Source organism: Pelophylax lessonae (assembly GCF_965119305.1).
Source record: "Pelophylax lessonae genome assembly, chromosome: 2".
Classification (NCBI taxonomy): Eukaryota; Metazoa; Chordata; class Amphibia; order Anura; family Ranidae; genus Pelophylax; species Pelophylax lessonae.
This window is the reverse complement of record NC_138769.1, coordinates 279,057,130-279,082,257: the sequence shown is the minus strand read 5'-3', so window position 1 is coordinate 279,082,257 and position 25,128 is coordinate 279,057,130. Positions and strand designations below refer to the sequence as shown.

The 25,128-nt window shown below is 44.6% G+C and overlaps 1 protein-coding gene across 1 annotated transcript in view; it reads left to right on the top strand.

Moving 5' to 3' along the window:
* The window catches only part of SLC6A17 (solute carrier family 6 member 17), a 1,289,761-nt gene that overhangs the window by 180,015 nt on the left and 1,084,618 nt on the right, over positions 1–25,128 (top strand). The window contains exon 2 of the mRNA XM_082246730.1: positions 17,328–17,485. Coding sequence (XP_082102856.1) covers positions 17,328–17,485 — 158 coding nt within the window. The remainder of the gene's footprint in view (positions 1–17,327; positions 17,486–25,128) is intronic.

The window sequence follows — 25,128 nt, the reverse complement described above, 5'->3', positions numbered from 1 at the left end:
TTTTGCTTGTTCGCTACCCGCCAATTTTGCGTACACATGGCGTTTTTCGCGGCGGCCATATTAGTTTACATTGGGGAGAACTTTGACCCATGACACAGCCGTCAGGTGGAACGGGAAAGCCAATTAAAACATTTCAGCACATGGACATGCCCCCTACCTTATAAAAAGACCAGAACAGGCGGCCATTTCACATTCTGCTTTTTTTTAGCATAGGGAAAGGTCTGTTGTGTTCATCAGGGAGAGATTGGCAGACACAAATAGCTCTGTTAAGATCCACAAAAGTCATTTTCAGGGCTGGTATTTCGGTATAGGTCTACTACAGACTCTTTTCAGTTTAGGGACAGGTATCCAGTCTGTGCTTTAGGGACAGATAGAGATCGGTAGTGACACAAATCGCTCTGTTAATGTCCACAAAAGTAATGTAAAGGGCTGCAATTTATTTGATATAGGTATACAGTTTCTGTTCAGTTTAGGGACAGGTATCCAGTGTGCTCTAGGGACAGATAGAGATCGGCAGTGACACAAATCGCTCTGTTAATGTCCACAAAAGTCATTTAAAGGGCTGCAATTTATTTGGTATAGGTGTGCAGTGCACTATATAGATGTGTAATCCATGGTATAATATACTTTGTAATATAGAAAGCATATTATAGTGGATTTGTATTGTGCACTGTGCAGCATTGTGACAGGTGTGGTGACTGAGCGTTGCTGCAGCAATACTACAAACAGTGACGAAAGCACTTTTAATGTATTAAAACTGGTGTGATAGACCAGTGGCCCCCAAATACCACATATCGAAGTGGGGTGCTATCTGAGTATACTTTTACAAGTGTATTTGTGTCCTGCAACAATATTGCCTCTTTTGCTGTGTTAACTCTGCTACACACAGTGCCAAACTCACTGGTGTGATAGACCAGTGCCCTCCCCAATACCACATATTGAAGTGGGGTGTTATTTAACAGTATACTTTCTAAGAGTGTATTTTAGTCCTGCAAAAATTTGGCCTCTTTTGCTGTGTTAACTGTGCTACACACAGTGACAACAGTTATTGGCCAATTATTTGTAGAACTGGTGTAATAAACCTGTGGCCCCCCAATACCACAGATTGAAGCGGGGTGTTATATACCTTTTTCCAGATATACTGCGATTCTCCAGAGACTTTTGTCACAGGGTAATTTAAAAACATGACAGGCAGAGGAAGAGGCAGACACTTACGCAGGGGTGGTAGGGCAGTGGCAGTAGGACGGAGCCAAAGTGTGAAGTTTCAGAAGGTGCGTTTGATTACATCAAAGGATGCACCAGACTTGGTTGAGTGGTTCACTCAGCCTTCCTCTTCTGCACCCCCCTCATCCTTTCTATCTGCACCCTCTTCACTCTCTGCTGTGTGCACCCCCAAAGACACCACCACAAACACCACCACCACGACATACCCTCCGCTTGAGTCACTGGAATTATTTTCCGATCTATCACAAGACATTTGCGATGTGCAGCCATTGTTGGCATCGGATCAGGAAGAGGAGGTAGCAACAGCCACCACTCAGCAGTCTGACGACAGTACCCAGATCAGCCCAAGGAGGTTGGTCCCCACTGTTGCTGCCTACTCCGAGATCTCGAATGTTAGTGGTGGGGAAGGTGATGTGGATGATGACGTGTCTATGAACGTCACGTGGGTGGCCACAAGAGAGGAAGAGGAGGGGAGTTCAGAGGGAGAGATGGACGGCAGATAGGGAGGAGAGGCAGGCAGAACTTGCATTGCACAAGAGGTACAAAGCAGACTGCAAATGTATCAGGAGCGAGCCATCAACCATGTACAGTCACATCTGGCGCTCCCAGGATGCCAGCACATGGCTCCGCAGTGTGGGCTTTTTTAATGTGTCCGTTGCTGACATCAGTGTTGCCATCTGCAGCCTTTGCAGTCAACGCATAAGTCACGGTAAGCCCAACACTCACCTAGGGACAACTGCCTTAAGAAGGCACCTGAACTCCCATCACCAAGCTCAGTGGGAGTAACACCGTGAGAACCCACAAAGCCACACTCCAGGCTCTCACCGTCCAGCCTCTTCTCCTTCTCCTCTCTCCTTACATTTGTCCTCCACTCCACCTTCCATGATGCCGTCGTCACATTTTTCTGGAAAAAGGCAGGCTTCTGTGGCCCAAATGTTGGAGCGGAAAAAAATGATGACGCCGGATAACCCTCTTGCCCAATGTTTGACTGCTGGCTTGTCAGAACTGATAGCCCGCCAACTACTGCCATATCAACTGGTGGACTCGGAGGCCTTTCGTAAATTTGTGGCCATTGGAACACCACAATGGAAGGTCCCAGGCAGGAAATATTTCTCGCAGAAGGACATTCCAGAGCTGTATGGCCATGTTCAGCGGCAAGTGAATATATCTCTGGCACACAGTGTTGGTGGCAAGATACATCTGACCACAGACACATGGTCTAGCAAACATGGGCAGGGAAGATATATCACTTTTATTGCCCACTGAGTGAACCTTCTGACAGCCCTCAAGCATGTAACCCGTGGCACCCGTGTAGATTTGGTTGTACCACCACTGATTGCATGCAGGCCTGCCTCTTCTCCTCCTCCTCCATCCTCCCTGTCCTCCTCGGCTGACTCCTCCTTTTCCACTGCCCCGCCCAAGATCCCCAGAACCTATTCCACATGCCAGGTGAGTCGTTGCCATGCTGTGCTGCGTCTGTTGTGCCTGGAAGCCAAGAGCCACACTGGTCCTGCACTCCTTTCAGTTTTGCTTTCACAGGCAGATCAGTGGCTGACACCGCTCAATTTGGCAGTTGGTAAAGTGGTGTGCGACAACTGTGCCAATCTGCTGAGCACGCTGAAACAGGGCAAAATACCACATGTACCATGCTTGGTGGTGGTGCAGCGATTCGTTGCCAAATACCCTGGGGTCCAGGACATCTTGCGGCAGGCCAGGAAAATCTCGGGCCATTTCAGAAGATCTTCCACTGCCATGGCTCGCCTTGCTGACATTCAGCGACGACACAAACTGCCCGTCAGGCTTCTTATTTGTGACTGCCCGACGCGATGGAAATCTACGTTGCATGTGCTTGATAGGCTGCTCCAGCAGAAACGTGCAGTTAACGACTACCTGTACGAACTCTGTGGCAGGACAGGTTCTGGGGAGCTTGGGTTTTTTTTCACCTCGCCAGTGGCTGCTCATGCGCGACACATGCAGACTATTGCGGCCATTCGATGAGATCACCAAACTGGTCAGTCAGGGCCAGGGCGCCATCAGTGACATCGTACCTTACGCCTTCTTTCTGGAGCGTACATTGCATCGTGCCATTGATCAAGCCGTCGAGGAGCAGGAAGATGAGGAAGTCGCAATGTTGGATGAATTCCCAGTGGGTGCTACTCCATCTGAGACAAGTCAACAGCAGGAGTCTGAAGAGGAGTCAGAGGAGGATGGTGTTGGGGGGATGAGGAGGAGCAAGAAGAGCATGCTTTAAACCTTTCTGGGATCCCTGGTGTTATCCGTGGATGGGGGGGAGGAGAACGAGGACGACATTATCCTGGATGATGAGCTGGAAGCAGGCCACTACACCGCTTCCAGTTTAGTGTGAATGGGGGCCTTCATGCTCCAGTGTTTTAAGGGGGACCCCGTATAAAAAGCATAAAGGCCAAGGACCAGTACTGGGTGGCAACGTACTTAGACCCCCGGTACAAACAAAAAATGTCCGAAATGTTACCACAATCACAGAGGGCGGTCAGAATGCAGCACTTCCAGGCCTTGCTGCAGGAAATGCTGCAATCTGCTTTTGCGTGCGCTGGCAGAGGAATTTCCAGTCACTGGATCTCTGAGGAATTCAACACATGGGACCAGTAGACCATGTTTCATTGAAATTCCTCATGCCAGGCCACAAATATCCGCCAGACCGCCATCCACCCACAACAATTCTTGGTCCTTGTCTTCGCTAGTTTGGATCCTTTTCTGTGCATTTGAAAATCCAGGAAATTAATACATTTCCCTATCATAGTTGCCTGTTACTGTTTATTTTTTGTAGAAACTTTTGTTTCCTCTGACCCCTCCCACACAATTATGACTTCATCATTGTATCTTTACATCATTTGAGCTCTGGTCTGTTTTTAGCATAAATTTCCTCCTCCTCCCATTTGCTCATGAACACATTAGCAACACTGGGGGCATACTTAGCTCCTATCCCCACGCCTTTCTTTTGTATTCTTTATGATGCCAGAAGTAATTGCTACTATTGCTAGCTCCAATACTTTCAAAAGAAACTCTTTGTTTGTCCTCGATATTAGATTTCTTGTTCAGGGCCCACTGCACCGCTTTTAGTGCATTGGCTTGTTTGATGTTGGTGTATAAGGAATTGACATCTACAATGGCTGAAGTAGTCCAGGTATTCCCCCATTCTTGCAAATAGGGAATCTACCCCACTCATTTTTAGCCCTACTGGGGGGTTCATGGCGTCCTTATGTATTTTAGGCACCTGGTAGATGACTGGTGTAATTGTTGCATCAGGTACCTAGCTTCCCTTTTATCTAGGATGTTATCTTTTTGTGCTTGTATGATTTGTTTTTTTTTTAATTTGCTTTGTATTGATTATCAGGGCCTTCCCTGAGTAATTCATGTCTATACTGGTCTGATGTGAGTCTAGTGAGGGTTCTGGTTGTATTCCTTGTATATTCTGTTCTACCAAGGTCTTGAACACTTCTAGACAGTGATTATTTTTCACTTTGGGGTTAAATGTGGAATTGTGGTCTGGGGCACTTCCCCCGAAAATCCCCTGCAGGAGTATCTGTGTTTGTTAGGGGTTCATGCCTATTGCACACTGCTATCAGGTAGTCTACACTTTTAGTCCATCGTTCCTAATCATTTCTCTAGGGAGGTTGAGTCTGGGGGTAGGATCCTAAACTACTCCTAAACCCCCCAACAAGTGGAACAAAACAAGAGGGAAAATTATAGGGGTAAACCTAGAGGTAGAGGAAAACTGGATTTTTGTAAGAACTTACCGTAAAATCCTTTTGTCTTTAGTTCATCGACAGATGCGCTCCTTATCTTCATGACTCATAGGGTTATGCTTCTCCTTCTAGGAATAGGCACTAGGCAGCAAAAAAAAGAAAGTAACCACGCTTATGGGGGCTGTCCCTGCAGGCATAACCCCTCAGACTCTGTGGTCATCAAACAGTTTAGTTGCAAGCAGAGTTTAGCAGACAAAAAACCCCATACCTCAGAAGTAGAGGGGCGGGTGCTGCTTCTGTCGATGAACTTCAGAGAAAAGGATTCTACGGTATGTTCTTACAAAAAATCCAGTTTTCTCTATCGTTCATCGAAAGACGCAGCTCCTTATCTTCATGACTCATAGGGGTGTCCCAAAGCAGTATAATCATGAGGGGGTGGGAAAAAACGCAGAAACAAAACCGAAGTCCCCAATGGCTAAACTTAGCCAACCAGGTAACATAGAGCTCAACCAGGAACAACCAGAGCTCACCCGGAAAAAATTGAACCCTCAAAGAGAAACTAAACAGAGTTCTCTTTTAAACTGATGCCAAAATCTTGCGGCCAAAAGAAGAATCTGCGGATGCAAACACATCTACCTTGTAGAATTTTGTGAACATATGCAGACGACCAAGTTGCCGCTTTGCAAACTTGTAGCACCGATGCCTGATGGCGAAAAGCCCAAGAGGCACTCAGCGCTCTCCTAGAATGAACCTTCACTGGGAAAGGAGGAACCTGGCCCCTCAGCGAATAGGCCTGTACCACCATCTGCCTAATCCATCTAGAAATGGTGACAGCAGACGCAGCCAATTCCTTACGAGGTCCATCAGTAAGGACAAAAAGAGCGTCTGATTTTCTAAAGGACTCAGCGGTCACTAAGTAAACTCTGATCGCCCGAACCACATCCAAAGAATGCAAGGCATTCTCCTTAAGATGCTGAGGTTTAGGGCCCATGGTACAAGGTGGGGGCCACTCAAAAACAGATCACCCCCCATCCGGCATGGGGATGCTGTCAGCCAAGGGGAAGCTGCGACTCAGGGTGTTCCAGGTCAATGCGTCCCAGCGAGACTGTTCACTCGCAGGCTCATCCCCATCCAATCGGGGCTCTGTCATGGTGAGGTCTAGTTCTGGACTATAACCTGCTCACACTCGCTGGCCAGGCTGGGAGACCTTAAGGGTCTAGATTATCCAGTGCGAAACTGCAGCCGGCTGTTGCTTTTAGTTCCTCTGGATCTTGGTCCTCAGGAACTAACTAGTTAAAAAATAAAAAATCCTAAACTTTCCCTGTTACAGCTAAGATTGAAGTCCCAGCAGGGAGCTAGGTCCTAGCTATTCCTAACACTAGTTAGAACACACTGTTTGATGATAACAGAGTCTGAGGGGTTATGCCTGCAGGGACAGCCCCCATAGGCGTGGTTACGTTTTTTTCCTGCCTAGTGCCTATTTCTAGAAGGAGGAGCATAACCCTATGAGTCATGAAGATAAGGAGCTGCATCTGTCGATTAACGATAGAGAAATTGGGGTTACAGACCCTACCTTCAGGAGAAGAAAAGGAGGGGGAAAAAGGAGAAAGAGGATGCAGAGGGGCCAGAGAAAAAAGGAAAAGAGAAGCATAGGTAAAGGCATTTTTCACTTTACAGATATAGAATTCACTAAAAGATGAACTTTTGTTGTTAGAATTAGGACTCAAATATGCCCCAGATAGGAATATCAATAAATTCAATGCGTACATAGACCTACAGAAGTTTATGAGGAAATTAAACATAAAAAAGCATTATGCTGAAAAGAATACAGGAGAAGAGGCAACTCCCATCACACTGGCCTTAGAAACAGTTCCACGTTTACCCCAAAGTGAAAAATAATCACTGTCTAAAAGTGTTAAAGACTTTGGTACAACAGGAGTACAACCAGAATCCATTAGATGTAAAAAGGATATTCATAGAGGGCTGGAGGAGTTGTAGAAAAGGAAACAAATAGCAATCCGACCGGCAGGGGGGGGGGATCTGATCCTTAACCACTTAAGCCCCGGAGGATTTGGCTGCTCAAAGACCAGGGCCTATTTTGCGATTCGGCAATTCGTGACTTTAACAGACAATTGCGTGGTCGTGCGGCACTGTACCCAAGTGAAATTGACGTCCTTTTTTTCCCACAAACAGAGCTTTCTTTTGGTGGTATTTGATCACCTGTGCGATTTTTACTTTTTGAGCTATAAACAAAAAAATAGCGACAATTTTGAGAAAATAATATTTTTCTAATTTTTTTTATATGAAATTCCCCAAAAAAATGTAAAAATCAAAATTTTTTAACATTTTAGGCCAATTTGTTTTCTGCTACATATGTTTGGTAAAAAAATCGCAATAAGCGTATTTTGATTGGTTTGCGCAAACGTTATTGCGTCTACTAACTACGGGAAAGATTTGTAATTTTTATTGTTTTTTTTTTTACTAGTAATAGCGGTGATCTGTGATTTTTTTTGCGATACTGCGACATTGCGGAGGACAGATCGGACCCTTGACTGACATTTTTGACACTTTTGGGCGTACCAGTGGCATTACTACAGTAATCAGTGCTATAAATATGCACTGTTACTGTAAAAATGACACTTGGCAGGGAAGGGGTTAACTTTATTGGTGATCAGTGGGTAAAATGTATCCCTAGGGAAGTGATTCTAACTGTGGAGGGGCGTGGCTTGTGATGTAACCACAGAGACATATGATCCTACATAGCAGGATCGTATGATCTCTGCAGTTACCCCAGGGAGAATGACAGGCGGCTTTGTTTACATTAGCCGCCTGCCTTTCTCCCTCTCCAATGGGAGATCGCGAGTGACCGGCGGATATCGGAGCCACTGGTCACTCGCGCAGGGATGTTAGTGAACGAGCGGGGGCGGGAGCGTGCCTCCGAGGGCGCGCGCTCGCCCCCTAGAGGCTCGTAGGCGAGCGACGTAGCCCTACGTCGGTTTGCCTGTAGGGGGCTGACTGCCGCAGTAAATAGTCGTGCGGCGGTCGGCAAGCGGTTAAAGCGGCTCTTCATCTACTAAATCTTCTGCCCCTGTTGTTTTAACTTTGGATAGTAAAAAATGTATTTTTTCTGCCAGTAAATACCTTATATAGCCCACCCCCGCTTTCTTGTCTGGTAAAAAGTATAGGCTAATGACATCATGCACAGCTCTCTCTCTCACTCTCGTGAGAGTTTGCCAGCAAGGGAGGAGGGGGGAGTCATAATAAGGCCAATGAGAGCTGCAGAGTTGGATGAGGGTGGAGATAACATGAAACTGCAGACATCCATGTGTTCTCATCCACAGAGGAGAAATGAGCAGGCAAGCAGAGCTGTGTGTGTGTGTGTGTAAATCCAGGAAGTAAAAAAGCAGCAGCCTTAGCTGCCCACAGTTAAAATGGCTGCAGCCAGACTTAGTGGAGGGAGATTTCTGCAGCATATTTGGCAAGTACATAATCACAGTATATATAAAATAATATACAAAGTGGTTTGAGGGGAGCTTCAGAATGGCAAAGATTTACAAAGTTATATAGTAGTTGAGGTTGAATAAAGACAATAGTCCATCCAGTTCAACCTGTGTAGGTGTGTGTGTGGACATATTAATTTCCCATACCCCTGAATGTTTTGATCTTGGAGATGTATGTCCAAGAGTCTTTTAAAAGTAGCCATATTCCCCGCAGTTATTACCCTTTGTGGACGAGAGTTCCACAATTTTATTGCCCTTACTGTAAAAAACGCCTTGCGTAGCCTGAGGTTAAATCGCTTCTCCTCTAAACGCATTGTATGGCCTCGTGTCCTCTTACACTCCTTGCGACTGAATCGTTTTTTTTCTATGCTGAGATCACCGTTGAGGTATTTGTAAATCGCTATTATGTCTCCTCTTAGGCGTCTCTTCTCCAGGGAGACTACATTGAGCACTTGTAAACGCTCCTTATAATTTAGGTCCTCCAATCCCCTAATTAGCTTAGTGGCCTATCTTTGGACTCTTTCCAGTTCCAGCACATCCTTTCTGAGGATTGGCGACCAGAACTAGACAGTATACTCCAGATGTGGCCGGACCAGAGTTTTATAAAGTGGTAGGATTATAGTTTTATCTCTGGAATATATCCCCTTCCTTATGCATGCTAATATTCTGCCAGCTTTGGCAGCTGCAGCTTGACATTGCATGCTTTTGCTTAGTCTATCTTCTACTAAGACTCCCAGATTTTCTCCATTCTTGATTCCCCCAGAGGTTCCCCCCAGCTCGTATTTTGGGTTTATGTTTATAGTCCCCAAGTGCAATACCTTACACTTCTCCACATTAAACCTCATTTGCCACGTAGTTGCCCACTCTGTTATTTATTTATTTTTTTTATATATAAATTATGTAAGCAGACTGCAGTTCCTCTTTAAAAAAAGAGGACTATGAAAGAGAACTCAACAGACCCACATCGGACCAGGATACATATGAATTACTCAAGGGGGACCCTGTGAATAAATACAATGCAATTTTAAAAAAAAACAATCAAACAAGCACAAAAAGATAACATCATAGATAAAAGGGAAGCTATATACCTGGTACCTGATGCACCAATAACACCAGTCATCTACCAAGTACCCAAAATACATAAGGACGCCATAACCCCCCCCAGGAAGGTCCATAATTAGTGGGGTAGATTCTCTATTCCCTGGACTACTTCATCCAACCGGTGGGGAAAGACTGCAATCTAGCCAGTGTAGATGTCAATTCCTTATAAACCAACATCAAACAAGCGGATGCACTGAAAGCAGTAAAATGGGCCCCGAACAAACAAACTAAATCTTTCAAAGCCAACTTCCCTAAACTGCACTCTTTGCTAGACAATATAAAATGGGATAGAACCCTAGGAACAAAGTACACAGAGGAAAAATGGGAGTGCTTCAAGAACATACTAAATAACGGGATTGGCCAGTGCATTCCAAAGGGGAATACGTTTAAAAGAGCAAAAATAAACCCTGGGTGGCTAAACTCAAACATAAAAATGCATATTAAAACTAAAGAAAAGGCCTTCAAAAAATATAAGACTGAGGGGGTCATTGGCAGCATTCCAACATTACAAAGAGTGCAATAAAAAACGTAAAGGCGGAATCAAGGTGGCTAAAATAGATCACGAAATACACATAGTGGAAGAGAGTAAAAAAAAAAAAAAAACCCAATAAATTCTTTAAGTATATAAATAGTAAGAAAGCGAGACCAGAACACATTGGCCCCATATAAGACGACAAAGGCAATCAGGCCATAGAGGACAGAGAGAAGGCGAAAGTGCTAAATAAATTCTTCTATTTACCGTAGTCTTCACAAAAGAATTGGGGGGCTACACTAACCAAGCTTGTAATGTTAAATTAAATAATACACCTCAAGAAGCACCCCTATGGTTAACAGAAGATAGACTTAGAACTAAACTTGAAAAACTTAACATATATAAATCACCGGGTGCGGATGGCTTGCACCCGAGGGTTCATAAAGAACTCAGCCAGGTGATAGCCAGACCATTATTCTTGATCTTTATGGATATTCTACAGACGGGTATGGTACCAGCTGATTGGAAAAAAGCCAACGTGGTACCAATATTTAAAAAAGGGCCTAGATAACTATAGGCCAGTCAGCCTAACATCAATAGCCTGCAGAATTTTGGAGGGGATGTTAAGGAACTATATACAAGACTTTAGTAATGAAAACGGCATTATTAATAGTAATCAGCATGGATTCATGAAAAATCTTTCTTGCCAGACCAATCTATTAACCTTCTATGATGAAGGGAGTTCCCATCTAGATAAAGGAAGGCCTGTGGATGTGGTGTATCTGGACTTTGCAAAGGCATTTGAGTCTTTGACACAACTAAGGTACGTAGGTATTAGTGGTGCACCGAAATTTCGGCAACCAACATTTTCGGCCGAAAATGGGCTTATTCCATTTCGGCCGAAAATGGGTTAAAGATGCCGATATTAAAGATGGCCGCCGCGGGCGCAGCACAGGTTTCAAAAGACCGGCCCGCCTCCCGGTGATGTCACTACCACTACGATGTGCATGAATGAACTAACACCCGCTAACTAGCGCCCGCTAATAGCGGTAACTAAGTGAGCGCTTCACTTCCCTATCAGGCGGGTATCTCCTCTGACAGGTAAGTGAAGGGCTCACATAGTTATAGCTATTAGCGGTGTGTTAGTTCATTCATGCATATCGTAGTAGTAGTGACATCACAGGGAGACGGGCCGCCGGCCAGAGGCGGGTCTTTTGAAAGGAAGGACACAGGAGGAGCTGAGAGTAAGGAGATTGCATTTTCTGTTTAGGCCCAGAATTTTCATTTCGGTACATCCCTAATATAAACCAACAAATCTATACGAAATAACTAATAATTTAAAGGTACAAATCACACTTAGTGACTAGGTGTAAAAGTGTTGAAAGTCAAAACGAAATAAATATACAGTATAGTGGTATAGGTCAATATCCCAATTACATATAAAGTGACTAAGTGCATAAAGGAAAATGCAACGCGACTCTCAGGATGGAATTGCACAAGTAAAAAACAGGTCAAACATCCGAGTCGCACGTGAAAGTGATCCAGTGTTAAGGAGAACAATACGATTACAAAAACACATATAAAGGTGATTGTGGTGCTGTAAACTGGTCCTAGGGTTCTCCGAATGTGGCCGGTGTGATGGGTCAAGTGTGCTCCCCTCACTCCCAGGACCGCACTTACCAGAATTCCTAACCCCTACAAGGGTCAGAGATGTATAGTAACTAAGTAGAACTACTTCACTACTGTACTTAAGTACCGAACGGCGGTATCTGTACTTTCCTGGAGTAGAATTTTTTTCTCCTACTTCCATTTTTACTTCACTACATTTTTTCGATGATTTCAATACTTCTACTCTGATATTTTTTTTTGTGCTGCATAGTTACTCGTTACAATTATAAAAATTACCACTGCCAGAACAGTAGATGGCAGGTTTCATGAAGTTCAAAAAAATGTGTATAATATCATGTGTAAATCAGCGCATTAGAAAATAAATGCTACTGTATGTATAAATAAAATGGTCTACATATCTGCTGTTAAGGGGAAAGAAAACCTCCCCCAACCAAGGAGAGTCACAAGCGTACATAGACCTTTTTTCTGGTAAGAGGCTGATTTTGCTTTTTTCACTGGAAGTTGAGAGCACAGGTTTTGCAGTTTTGTTTCACTGGAAGAGTCTATTTGGATATTATTTTGCACTTACCTTCATCCGCCGGGTAAGGGGGAAATCCACAAGGTGGTGGGAGTCTGCACCTATTATTTGGAATAGCACCTGTTTGATTCCTGCACCTTTGAAAATATATTCATCTTGTTTTATCACATATATATGGTATTATAGCATTATGGCATTAAATACTGTATATGGACTTTTTATTGACTTTGATTTCATACACTCTTCCTTTATTTCATTATTGGAATATATTGTTGTATATCACATTGGTTTATATATGATTTTGCGCACCAATAAGCTGTGGAGAAAAAAAAAACATGCAGGGAAGAGAAGGAGGGATGCTTTAAAGGGGGAAGGGAGGGGCATACTTTATCTGTTTTTGTTTACAAAAAGTTACAGCCAAAGGAATTGCAAAGGAACTGCATAACACAGTACTTGTACTTTTACTTTCAGTACTTGAGTAGCAATTTTTAAAAAAAAAAAAAACTACTGGTACTTTTACTTTCAGTACTTGAGTAGCAAAATAAAAAAAAAACTAAAAAAAAAACTACTTGCAATACTTAAGTACAAAAAATGTTGAATACTTTAGTACTTCTACTCAAGTCACTTTTTGATCGAGCACTTCCACTTCTACTCAAGTCACTTTTTGATCGAGCACTTGTACTTTTACTCAAGTATGGGTTTTGAGTACTTTATACATACCTACACGTAATCCTCGGAGTCTGACGGTCCCAATAAGTATCACAATGGAGGATAAAAAATTGTATATATAAAAAATATACATTTAAAATACATATAGAAAGGGGTATGACATTTTTTTTTAAAAAATGTCAAGTAAGTTGGATAGAAATCAATATGAGCGATTTGGAGCTGTTCAACAAGTTGATCAATCTCGAATAAATAAAATTATAAATAAAGAAATATAGTGAATATTTGTCTGGTACCCGTGGTTTAGTAACCAGCTGAAATCAGTACAATATTTAAATTTGATATATATACATATAATACAATATTTTTTTACTTAGGATAAACCCAGATAAAATCGAATAAATAAAAAAAATAAAAAGAAATAATACATTTCAAGTTGATCAATATCAGATAAATAAATTAGGTTAAATTATAAATAAAGAAATATAGTGAATATTCGTCTGGTACCCATGGTTTAGTAACCAGCTGATTTATTCAATTTTATTTGGGTTTATCCTAAGTAAAAAAATATTGTATTATATGTATATATATCAAATTTAAATATTGTACTGATTTCAGCTGGTTACTAAACCAAGGGTACCAGACGAATATTCACTATATTTCTTTATTTATTCAAGATTGATCAACTTGTTGAACATCTCCAAATTGCTCATATTGATTAACGTACTTGACATTTTTTTTCAATTTTTTCCATACCCCTTTTTATATGTATTTTAAATATATATTTTTATAAATATACTTTTGTATCCTCCATTGTAATACTTATTGGGACTGTCAGACTCTGAGGATTACGTGTAGGTATGGTTATCTGTCTCTCTGTTTTTTCTACCTAGTCACCACGTATCCCACGTCCGGTCCTTTGTTATGATTGGCCGTATTATATCCCAGTGCTGAATTTTCTCTTTTCAGGGCACATCAGTTAACCAAGGGTGATCAGCCCTTCACTTGCCAGCACACAACTGAACAGCTACACAGGCCTAAAACAATTGCATCAACAGTACAATACATTTTAACATATACACTTATACCAGCCAAAGTACAAAAACGTTATACTCACCAGATATGTGTGTCCGCTCACTGATGGATTTCACAGAGCTTTTAGGACCACTCAAGCAGGGCTTTAGACTTCATGAACCAGCACAATTCTTGTCCACAGCCGAGATGAATGCCTTTGGTTCTGGATCTCTTGTAGAGTTCAGGACTTCTTAACTTATAGGAACTCAAGACAAAAATACATTAGGGTTTGAGTTATGTGCAGAATATCTTTCCATGCTCCTGCTTCTGAGGTGCTAAATGAAATAAATATGGGGTGGTTTTAGATTCCTCTATTTATTAAAAATATGTATTATCATGTCTATTCTTATAGTTAGCTATTCTATCAAAGCTCTGAAATGGTACTGACCCCTCGGTGTGACACTTGGTGGTGGTTGAAAAGGTGATCCAGTAGTAACATCACTCATTCCTGGGCGGTCTATGGACTTTTAAAGGACTTTTATACCCTTATTAGAGTGTTTTAGTAACACCCCTTTATTTATGGTTGTATTGTTTAATGCATTTCTAAAGCCATATCTGAGTGACTTTTTGCGCTACTATTCTTTTTATTTATGTTTTCCAATATGTATCGTTATTTGGTGAAGTAGCAGCAGTTTGTATTTTAGCAGTTAACTAACTGACTCCTCCAACAAGCGCAGAGATATCCTGCTTGGCAAACTTGTGTCCAGATATATACTCTACTGAAATGGTAATGCTGATGATATCATAATAATGTTAGCTATTGGGAATAAACACAATGCTCAAATAAGCAAAGGTCTCGTTTTTTACAAGGAAAGTAGACATGCTAACATAAAACACTAAAATAATACTACAGAGCAGATCAAACAAAGAAGCAGGCGTGATACCATATCGTAAGTCCTTCCTTTTCGGTTCTGCAGGCTGGCTGGGCTCGAGGAATAAAAAGAGACCCTCGCTGAACATTACCATTGTCCTAATCACCCAGAAGTATGTTATTCCCCTGAACATCTTCCAGGCAGTATAACATTCTTTTCCACAAGGGGGCAGCATTAGTCTGTAAACTCCTACCTTGACCCAGATCAACTTCCAGTAACAGTTGGCCTTTGATGTTGCTGTGAGTCAGGAGTTCAGTCATTGCAAAGAGTTCGTTGCAATCTGAGTTGATTGTGCTGCTATAGTCCATTTACTCTTATGGTTATAAGAGTAAATAGACTATAGCAGCACAATCAACTCAGATACTAATTAATTGAATCAGGAAATCAGCCATTTTAATTCACACCTCCCCAGGAGGTCTTACCTGATGCTCCTCTACTCCCCCTTTACATCACATCATAAGGCCTATGGGAGAACATCCAAGAGATGAATTCCCAGTTATGACTCCTTGTTACAAACACCCTGCTGGGTAAACTTGCTGTACTGACATTCCAAGAAGACTTCCAACAAACCAAATGGCTTTATTAACCAGGCAGTAAAAATACATAAATGTCTGGTATAAAAATTTGTTGACTTCCAACACTGACAATATACAGTAACCCATCCACTTCATCCAGTACATCAGTGATAGTTTAAAAAAAAAAAAAAAAAAATACAAAACATGCATTAAAAAAAAACAAAAAAAAAACAGGCCAGACTTGGACCACTAGGTCTTTTTTCTGATGAACCTTTTCTGTTCAGAAATGTGCCAGGCCATCTTATATGGCCTGGCACAGATGACCAGATCAGACACATGCATAACGCAGCTCTGAGACAAGACAATTATTACAAGTTTTATCTGTAGTGTATATAGGACTTGAATGTAAGGAAATGGCAAACCAACCCCTCTTGGAGCAACATGACCTTTTAAGGACTTGATCAGTTTGTAATGACATTCCTTTGGTATGAAGTCAGCTAAGGTAATCATTATATATTGAAGGCTTTCTTAGATATTGGTATGCAAATTCAAAAAGTAAATATCAAATATGCAATTTCACTATCAGGTGATCAGTGACCCATAATGGGACTGCGATAGTGCGGCTGGCAATCTGACACTAACTGACTCTGGGAGGAACTGACTAACTGCCACTGACATCACCAGCGACACCAATACACTGACCAGTGATAATACTATACAGTACACTCTCACTGTACTAATGACACTGGCTGGGAAAGGCTTAACATTCATGGCGATCAAGGGGTTAAATGTGTGCCTAACAATGTGTAATTTGTGTATTATGTGCTGCTTTTACTAACATATCTCTCTGTTTCTTATCCCTTTGCAGGGATAGGAAATAGAGAGATTGTTCGTTCTGTACAGAGCCCTGTGTTGATTGTCAACACTTGGCTCTGGGCTGTGATTGGACACAGCCGATCAGCAGGTCCCGGCTATTAATCATTGGACTTGCTGACAGACTCCTGTTGTGTACAACCACAGCAGTTTCGTCAGGTGGGGGGGCGTGCATGTTTATTGTTCCTACCTGCTGGATGTGAGAATAGGTCTGTAAGCTGATAGGTGTGCTGTTGGCTAACATCACAAAGCCGATGCAGGCTCTGAAAATATCCCGAATATATGGCTGAGAGCATGAACCAGCCATCCCCATATCCTCCAGAGCCCAACGCTCCAGTGAGCGCTGGAGGGGCAGAGCAGAGAGCCATGACTGACAGTCACCAACCCTCTGCAGCCTGAAGACTGCGATCTCAGCAATCAGCGGTGTTAGATCGCTTAGCTCTAGGTGAGTTTGATGTAGGGGAGTATAATTTTTTTTTTCACAAATCCCATAATTCTCTTTTAATTTTCTGACTAAAGTTCCTTTTTCACTCACCACTACCCTTCCTAATTTGTTCCCAAGTTTGGACAAATGTTGGAAAATTTGAAAGTGTCAAGTTAACTCCCAGAACTCAGAAGCACTAATAGAAAACATTAATATAAACCTTCCCCAAGAAATATTTCAATAAGAAAAAATAATAATTTTAGTTTTCAATGGAATCACAAAGCCATTGCCTGTCTTTGGGACAAAATCACTTCTTCATATGACAGATATACTATCCCCACTTCTCCCAATGTACTGTTGACTGTTAACATTGATAAAGGAAAGGTCTGAGGTGCATATTATATGCCTAGGTAGAATTTTTTTCTAATAAAAAAAAATGACAACCCAACCTAAAAGCCTGTATTTCTTTCATACCGTTTTTTTCTATTAAGATTCCAAGCAAAGCCTTTAAAGACAAAGGGATTACATATATTCTGGCAGTCAATAGAAGCGAGTTGAACTCTAGAATCGTGTATATGGACAAACCCCCCAAAAAGGCTTGGGAGTACCAAATGCTATTAAATAAAATATGGTCATATTCTCCAAACACTAGACCAGAATAGATAGATATTGCTTAACCTTATTTGGCTCTGCAAATATGCCTCTAGAATGATGAATCAATTGTTTGTCTCCTAGGAGCCTATATGGTACCGTACCTGATTCTGCTTATTTTGATTGGAATCCCCCTCTTCTTCCTTGAACTGGCTGTGGGACAAAGAATTCGTAGAGGTAGCATTGGTGTGTGGAATTACATATGTCCACGTCTTGGAGGAATTGGCTATGCTAGCTGTGTGGTAAGCACTTGGTTTCTGGATTTCTATACTTTTTTATTCTAGACCAATAATCAAGCTAACAATCAAGCTAACATTGTTATCTCTGCAAGTCTATTCTCCCAGTTCTCTAGTAAGATTATTTTTATGATTGCTGAAACACAGTGACAGGCTGTGATTGTATAGCCACTGTATTTGTGGGCAGTTGCCAATACTGATCACTTTTTGTCCAGTTAATGGGCACAAATAAAAAATTTATTTTAACTTTTCAGAACAGAAAAATCGAAGGAACAGTTTGGAAAATTCTGCCGAACGAACAATAAATTGAAAGGTTAATGTGTTTCTTGTCCGAACAGTTTGCACTAGGCAAATGTGACAAAATGAATGAAAAACGGATTCATTTATGTCCATTGAACATTTGGTAGTTTAAAATTCGGTCATTACATGATGGCACGACCGTCTGCTCTCACGGCCAAGCGTTCATTTTTCGAAAATTAGTTTGAACGATTTTTCGGGTAGTGTATGGCCAGCTTTAGGCCCCTTTCACACATGTGGACCGTTTGTTTTATCTGTTCAAAGAAAAAAGCGGATGAAGTTTACATCAGTTTATCAGTTTTTCATCCGTTTTTAAATCAGTTTTTTACACCCTCCAACTATAGTCCTTAAGCCCTTGAGTCTCAGCACCATTTTTTCATTGAAAAAACAGACCGTTTGTCCATTTAACTCTGTTTTTTTGTCCGATCCTTTTTTTTTGTTTAACAGAAGAAAAAAAGGGCTTTAATCATCCATTTACATATGTTTTTTCATAGAGATGCATTGATGTCCGTTTCTCATCTGTCAACGTATGGATAGAAAAAAACGGACAAATGGTCAAAATGTGTGAAACGGGCCTTAATCAACTGTAGCATACATATTTCTGTCATGACCGTTTTACTTAAAAAATCAGTCAAGGTAGAAAAACGGCAGCTGACATTACTAACTGAGGAAGACCACTGGAAGTTATCGACACTCCCAATGAGTACCTCTTCCAGGAAGTTCCACAACTTTACTGCTCTAACATCGAAGAACCCTTTCCACAATTGAAGGTCAAACCTCCTTTCTTTTAACCTCAAATTGTGGCCATGTTTCCTCTTCAGGGACTTTGCAGTAAACAGTTTATTACAATTACTGAAGTTACGACAGGAGTGAACAACTGTAATCTATGTAATCATTTTGTAATCAAGGATGCCTATCTTCACATTCCCATTTACGCAGGACATCTGCGTTCCTGCGTTTTTCCGTATGAGAGAACCATTATCAGTTTGCGGCGTTACCCTTTGGTCTCGCCTCGGCTCCCCGGGTCTTCACAAAAGTGTTGGCCCCACTTTTGGCGCTGTTGCGACAGCGGGGCATATCGATTCTAGGGTACCTAGACGATCTTCTTCTCCGTGCGGAGTCTCCGCAGGCTCTGTTGCTAAACTTGGAGATCACCATGATCTCTTTGCAAGAGTTTGGGTGGCTGGTGAACCTGCAGAAGTCATCTCTGGTTCCCACCAGGAGACTGGAATATCTGGGTCTAATTTTAGACACATCCCTGGCAAAAGTGTTTCTCCCTGCGGAGAAACTCCAGAAGATTCAGTCAACGATTCACTTGTTACTGTCCGTCAACTGGCCTTCCCTTCGGACTTGCATGAGGGTCCTGGGTCTGATGGTGGCTTCTTTCGAGGCAGTACCATTTGCCCAGTCCCATACCCGAATCCTTCAAAAAGAAATTCTTCTCAAATGGAACCAGAATGCCGATTCTCTGGACAATCGGATCCGACTGAGCGAGCGTACCAGGGAGTCTCTGGTCTGGTGGCTTCGGTTTTCGATGCTCAGCCAGGGGAAGTCATTTCTTCCAATATACTGGACGATTGTCACCACGGATGCCAGTCTATCCGGGTGGGGAGGAATTCTCGGCAAATTATCTGCTCAGGGGCTTTGGTCCCTGGAAGAGTCCAGGTTACCGATAAATGTATTGGAACTGAGAGCGATCAGACTTTGTCTGATTCACTGGACCGAGCAGCTCCGGGGCAGCCCGGTGCGGATCCAGTCGGACAATGCCACGGCCGTGGCTTACGTCAATCACCAAGGGGGCACCAAGAGTGTTCTGGCGGCCATAGAAGTGGCCAGCATTCTTCGTTGGACGGAACGATTTGTTCCAGCTCTCTCTGCGGTATTCATTCCCGGGGTGGAAAACTGGCAGGCAGATTATCTCAGCCGTCAGATTCTGGATCAAGGGGAATGGTCTCTTCATCCAGAGGTAGTTCACCAACTGTGCCTTCGTTGGGGCACCCCGGATGTGGATCTGTTGGCATTGCGGTTCAACAAGAAGGTGCAGAGGTTTGTAGCCCGCTCCCGAGATCCTCTAGTGGACGCCGCAGACGCGCTGGTCGCCCCGTGGGGGCAGTATCAGCTACTGTATGCCTTCCCTCCTCTCAAGTTGCTGCCGAAACTTCTGCGCAGGATAGAGGTGGAAGGAATTCCAGCTATCCTGGTAGCTCCGGACTGGCCCCGTCGGGCCTAGTACACTGACTTGGTCAGGCTGGTCGCGGACGTTCCTTGGCGACTTCCTCTCAGGGAGGATCTGCTGTCTCAGGGACCGATCTTCCATCCTGCTTTACGATCGCTGGCTTTAACGGCCTGGCTATTGAGACCCAGGTGCTGAAGGACAAGGGGTTGTCGGCTTCAGTTATCCCTACTCTAATTAAAGAGAGGAAAGCGACTTCCAGAAAAGTCTATCATCGAACATGGAAGTCTTCTATCGCGTGGTGTGAATGCTTTGGGTTTCCTCCACGTTCTTACTCGGTGGCCCGAATATTGGCTTTTCTGCAACAAGGGGTTGAGCAGAAACTGTCCTTGAGCACTATCAAGGGTCAGGTTTCAGCGTTAGCAATCTTCTTTCAGAAGCCTCTGGCTACTCATTCCTTGGTGCGGAATTTCATCCAGGGGGTGCGGCACCTGGCTCCGCCGGTGCGCGCGCCCTTGCCGCCCTGGGATCTTAATTTGGTGTTGTCGGTTCTTCAGAAACCTCCCTTTGAAAATATTAGGGAGATTCCCTTGCTTACTTTATCCCAGAAGGCGGCCTTTTTGGTAGCTATCACTTCTGCACGCAGGGTGTCAGAACTGGCCGCATTGTCCTGTCGTTCCCCATATCTGGTGGTTCATAGGGATAAGGTGGTTCTTCGTCCGAATCCATCTTTCCTTCCTAAGGTGGTTTCAGATTTTCATCTAAATGAGGATATTGTGCTACCTTCCCTGTGTCCTAAGCCCAGTCATCCTCGGGAGTTTGCGTTACACTCCTTGGATGTGGTTCGGGCGATCAGGGTGTACTTGACTACTACGGAATCTTTCCGTGAGACGGATTCACTTTTTGTGATCACGGATGGCCCTAGAAAGGGGTTGCCTGCGTCTGCCGCGACTATCTCTAGATGGATCAGACAGACGGTGGTACAGGCTTATTCTATTAAGGGACGGGTTCCCCCGTTCCCTGTTAAGGCGCACTCCACTCGGGCGCTTAGTGCTTCCTGGGCTTTCCGCCATCAGGCGTAAGTGGTTCAGGTTTGCAAGGCGGCCACCTGGCCGTCGGTTCATACCTTTACAAAATTTTATAAAGTTGATGTGCTGGCATCGGCGGATGCCTCTTTTGGCCGCAAGGTTCTGCAGGCCGCTATTTGAGGAGACCGTTGGTCTACCTCGAGGGTTTTTTTCTGTTGGGTTTTCAGTTGAGTCTCATCCTTTTGTTGATGAGCCTTTTGAGACTTCTAGTTGGCACTGGTTGGGCCTTCTGGATTGGATTTTGATTTCCATTATCCCACCCCTCATTTGTGGCACTGCTTTGGGACGTCTCAATTGATATTAATCAAGAGGACTGCGTCTGTCAATGAGCGACAGAGAAAAATTGATTTTTGTAAGATCTTACCGTAAAATCCTTTTCTCTTAAGCTCATTGACAGACGCAGTACCCACCCCTCTATTCTGAGTTGGGTTGGGTTAAATTCTCTGACACTGCTTTGTGACATAACTAACATCCTGTAGCAGAGAGAGAGAGGATATACCCTCTGGGACTGCCCCTAAGGTGTGGCCAGAACGTTTTCTTCTGCCTAGTGTCCTACTCCTGTAGAGGGCAGTATAACCCAATTGATATTAATCAAGAGGACTGCGTCTGTCAATGAGCTTAAGAGAAAAGGATTTTACGGTAAGATCTTACAAAAATCCATTTTCTCTTACGTCCTCCGACAGTCGCCGCCTCTTCATATTCGTCACATATGGGGTATTAGACTTTGCTCCGAAGGAGTAGCTAGGCAACAGAATATGTTAACAATAAAGCTTTTAACATATCCCACCCTCAAGGGGTGGTCCCCTCAGTCAATACCCTCCTACTTCCTGCAACCATATCTCAGTTTTAATGTCTAGCTTGTCAGGAGTGGCTGGCTCTCTCTGTGCTGGGACTTTCTGTCCCAGACTCTTTCTTCTTTTTAAAATTTTGTTTGAGTTTTCTCTCTACCTTTACTTAGCTGTTATTTTGTCAGCGTTAGTTAGTTCTTCGGATGAAGAGGATCATGCGGACTGGGTCTCGGGCTGATCCCCCTGGTCGCAGGTCGTGGGTCAGTGGCTTCCCAGTCTGCCATAGAGCGTTCAGCCAGGTAACGCTCCTGGCACAGTGAACGACCCATCCCTGTTCGGTGCAGGGATGATTGGTGAGGCGGCTACTTCACTGGACGCTGTGCGGTTTCTTAACCCCCATTGTGTGCGTCTTGAATGCGACTCTCCCTGCCTCATGTGCAGCGGTTTGTTCGCCTGTGCGGGTCCCCCACGCCATGTGAGGTAAGTGTATTTATGTGGGGACCTGTCTGTCTGGGGGGGTGTCAGTCTGGGACTGTGTAACCTGCCTCTATTCACACTGCTTGTCTCCCTATCTCTCGGCTGCATGCTGTGGGCTGCAAGGGGGGGGGGGAGCTGTATGACACTGTGTGTGTCAGACTGGTCAGTGTGAGATGCTGTGTGCTGTGGGGCATGTTTTTTTGGCATGTTTGGACATATACAGCGATCGCTGCGGCGATCTGACATGTATTCTGATTTTGGAATATAATGTGTGTTTTAATGCACTGTGGAGCGGCGGTTTCGGCGCCAAACGACGCCATTTTGCCTACACTCGCTCCGGCCGCATGTTTTACATGCATGGCGGCCATTTTCTTGTAGCCTCCATAGGCTTACATGGAGCGCCCTGGCAGCATCACTTCCTCTTTCCAGGAACACCGATCGAGGCAGCAGCAGCGGCGAGGGTCTCCTCAGGTTTTATCCTTCTGTTTCTTGCTATCCATTGCCTGTGTTCAGTTTGCATATTCCCTGTGGGGGTCTTATTGTGCTCGAGTGTGGTGCGGTGGGCTGCGCTTGCCGCGCTTGCTTAAAAGGGACAGTTAACCCTTTGTTGTCTGGCATTACAGGGGCAATGGATTCTCAGGAGGGCAAATTTCCTACAGCTTTGGTGGAAAGCCAGGGGACCGCTGTTTCCCCCCCAGGGGGGGATTTAGCCACTATTGTGGCTGGCCTTGCTGCTCAGGTGCAGATGCTGGTGGCTGCTCAATCTACTAAAAGGCCCAGAGTTGCTCTTTCCTCTGATTCTGAGGGTGAAGGTGATGGGGCTGTTATGGCGGGAGCCTCCTTATCGGGGTCCCGCTCCTCTCTTGATCTAGTGGGGTCTGAGGTGGAGGCTGAAGTTGAGGGGGTTGATAATTCTCCCCCTGGCTCGCCTGAAGAGCTTGCAATCATGGATGAGTTGATTGCTTCCATTAAGCAAACGCTGCGTTTGCAGGACGAAGTGTGTCCCCCCGCTGCCTTGGCGGCTTATGGGACGCAGAGAAAACGCAGGACGCCGCAGGTTTTTCCCTGCAATGATGATTTTCAGCGCGCTGTTAAGGATCAATGGCGCAATCTGCGCAAACCTTTTGCGGTACCAAGTAGATTCAAGCTGCGTTATCCTTTTTCGCCTTCCACTGATGAAAGGTGGTGTGTGCCTCCCCCAGTGGATCACGCAATTGCGGTTTTGAACAAAGCCACTGCGATTCCTGCAGAGGATTCCCCTGTGTTCCGTGATGCCACGGATAGGAGACTGGAGTCTCTTGCCCGTCATACTTATTCTGTTATGGGTTCTATGCTTAAGGCTCTGTTTGCTTCTCTCATGGCGGCCCAGGCGATCGCAAGTTGGACGCAGATGCTTAGGCCCGTCCTAGTGGCCGACTCGGCCTCGCCGGCGACCCTGGATATGGTGGATCAAATCCACCAGGGTGTCATGTATCTGTGTGATGCGGACCTGGACCTGGTTCCGTTGGCTGCACGTGTGCACAGCGTGGCGGTGTTGTCTCGCCGCCTGGTTTGGTTAAAATGTTGGTCGGTGGACCAATCTTCACGTAAGACCTTAGCCAATCTACCTTATGATGGGTCTCGCCTTTTTGGGGAGTCCCTGGATGTGTTGATTAAGGGGATCACCGGGGGTAAGAGCACTCTCTTGCCCCATTTCCCCAAGGCTAAGGGGGCTTCTGGGAAGAAGCATGCTAATTTTCGGCCCCCTCAGGGGTCCTTTCGTGCCTTTCGGCCGCACTACAAGGGCAAACCGTTCAAAGGTCAAGGCTCTCAGAAGAAGCCCTGGTCTGGTAAACAGAAGTCCGGCCAATCCGGATCTGCAGCCCATAACAGTTCGGCCTGAAGGGGCGCCCTCACCCAGTTTTGGGGTGGGGGGACGCTTGCTCGGTTTTCTTCAGCCCTGGTTGGCCCGTGTGCGGGACAGGTGGGTTCAGGAAATCGTTCGATCTGGTTACAAGATCGAGTTTCTCTCTCGGCCGGAGAGCAGATTTTTTCCCTCAAATCTTCAGCTGTCTCCAGAGCGTTTGCGGGACCTGCACCTGGCGGTGCGGGACCTGAGGGCTCAGGGAGTGGTGGTTCCGGTGCCTCATCGGGACAGGTTTCGGGGGTTTTATTCCAATCTGTTCACCGTGCCCAGAAAGGAGGGCAAGGTTCGTCCGATTCTGGACTTGAAGGCTCTGAACCGCTCTGTGCGGGTTCGCAAGTTCCGCATGGAATCCCTGCGGTCGGTGGTGGCTGCCCTGGTTCCGGGGGAATTCATGGCCTCCATCGATTTGAAGGATGCGTATCTTCACATCCCCATTTTCGAGGGTCACCAGAGATACCTTCGATTTGCTATTGCGGAGGATCACTACCAGTTCGTGGCGTTGCCCTTTGGTCTCGCCTCGGCTCCGCGGGTCTTCACCAAGGTGCTTGCACCGGTTCTGGCATTATTGAGGGCCCAGGGCGTTTCTGTCCTGGGCTATCTGGACGACATTCTGGTTCGGTCTGCGACCAGCCAGGGTCTGGAGAAGGACCTGTCTGTCACGATGCAAACTCTGCAGGAGTTTGGTTGGACGATAAATTTTCCAAAGTCGACACTGAGTCCGTCTGTTCGTCTTCCCTATCTGGGAATGGTTCTGGACTCGGTGCAGGCGAAAGTCTTCCTGCCGGAAGACAAACTCAGGACTCTCCAGGAGGAAGTCAGGTCCCTCAGGGACGTTCCGCACTCGTCTCTGCGGACGTGTATGAGATGTCTGGGATTGATGGTCTCGGCCTTCGAGGCGATTCCATTCGCCCAGTTTCACA